The 1509-nt window shown below is 46.7% G+C and overlaps 1 protein-coding gene across 1 annotated transcript; it reads right to left on the bottom strand.

Annotated features, from left to right (window-relative positions):
• Nucleotides 1–576: 576 nt before the first annotated feature.
• On the bottom strand, nucleotides 577–1162 carry LAESUDRAFT_765435 (uncharacterized protein; the record flags this gene model as incomplete). The annotated part of the gene is made up of 2 exons (XM_040913673.1): nucleotides 577–666; nucleotides 731–1162. The coding sequence occupies 2 exons, from the start codon at nucleotides 1160–1162 to the stop codon at nucleotides 577–579; spliced, it is 522 nt and encodes a 173-aa protein (XP_040757267.1).
• Nucleotides 1163–1509: the final 347 nt, after the last annotated feature.

Genomic DNA, 1509 nt, shown 5'->3' with positions numbered 1-1509 from the left:
TGGTGGCATATACACACTGTCGAATACTGGCCTTGACCTTTTGAGGTTGTACAGTTCACGCTCTAGTGCTTCGATTCTATTGTCTGCTCCAAGAGAAAATGAACTAGCTTTGTCCACTGAAACCTCGAATAGGTTTGCCACTGAGACTGATGCTGTAGCTGGTGTCTGGTTCCGCCTGTGCCACTCATAGATTTGATCGCGAATAGTGATGCCTGGAATATTATGAGGGATGAAGGTTCCATTCGGCAAGACAACCTTCCTGGCTGTGTTTCATACGCATTTACCACTTTTAATGTCTTCCTCGACGTGCTTACAGGTTCCTATCATTTCTCCGGCTTCTCCGCAGTAGTGACAATATCCACTTGCATTTCTGCTTGCAACAGTTGGCTTTCCTACTGTCATAGCCTGTGCGCTGCCGTTCGACTTGGCTATCCCTCCGGTTGCTGCAGTGATGAGCGTTTATATGGATTTGACTAGGCTTTTGATTAGCAATGAGATGTCCTCGCTTTTGATGCCCATTGCTCCAGTAGCGGGAGTAGTCAACACTGCCTTAATCGTTGATGGCCCCAGGCTAGTTCAATGTAGAATGAACTTGGCTGCTTCGTAAATGTCGTTGACAGGGTATGGATCATTGGGATAATGATTGGGCTGTTTTAGTTGTAATCTCTGCAAGATCGTATTCCATAGCTTCAGCTGAAAACCTCGTACGAAGGTGTGGTTGTGTTCTGACTCGGAGATGCAGTTTTTTGTCAATCAGGAACGACGTAATTGCTAGGAACTCTCGGTGATAGTTCTCTAGCTCTGCAATTGTCTGGATTCTGAGGCGGGCACGTTCCCCTATTAACAGATCCATATCCCAGACCTCCCATTTCCACTCTGTGTCCATGTCCAGATATAGCTCCTGAATTGCTGGCTTCAAGTCTCGATATATTTTTAAGGGATCAATGTATTCTGGAAGCGATTCTACAAGATCAGCCACATCGATATTAAGGTACTGTTTTACCCGCAGCTTCTTGTCGGCTTCGCTCGTGATTTGACAATGATTGAATAGTATTTTGAGGTCGTCGAAGAACCGAAATAGTGTCCTCGGCTGATCGGGATCGAATACTGGTGCCGATCGATCACCTCGAAACGGCATTTGATTGGTTATTATGATGCCCATGATGGAGGTGGCTATGTTAATAGACAGATATATGGGGGTCTGACCCTGGTCTTGATCCCTAATGGATTCTACTGTGAGTGCAGCTTCTAGTTCATCTAGAAGCATCCGGAGAGGAACTTCGGGTGTCGAAGATATAGAGTGCTCTGAGAGCGGGTAAGCGATGGATGATTCGAGTGATGGATGCGGGGACGGAGTAAGGGTGCTAAGGGGCGAAACACTAGGTGAGGTAATAGAAGTGGGTGATTGCGATCGGGACACCGAGAGCCATGTTTCATGTGATGGAGATGGAGGATAGTTGGCTAGATGAGGTCGGCTTTCTTCTGTTCACTCAAATCTGGCCCTTTGGA

This window comes from Laetiporus sulphureus (genome assembly GCF_001632365.1).
Source record: "Laetiporus sulphureus 93-53 unplaced genomic scaffold LAESUscaffold_201, whole genome shotgun sequence".
NCBI classification, from domain to species: domain Eukaryota; kingdom Fungi; phylum Basidiomycota; class Agaricomycetes; order Polyporales; family Laetiporaceae; genus Laetiporus; species Laetiporus sulphureus.
Note: the sequence above shows the minus strand (reverse complement) of the source record. Positions and strands in the feature narration are given on the sequence as shown.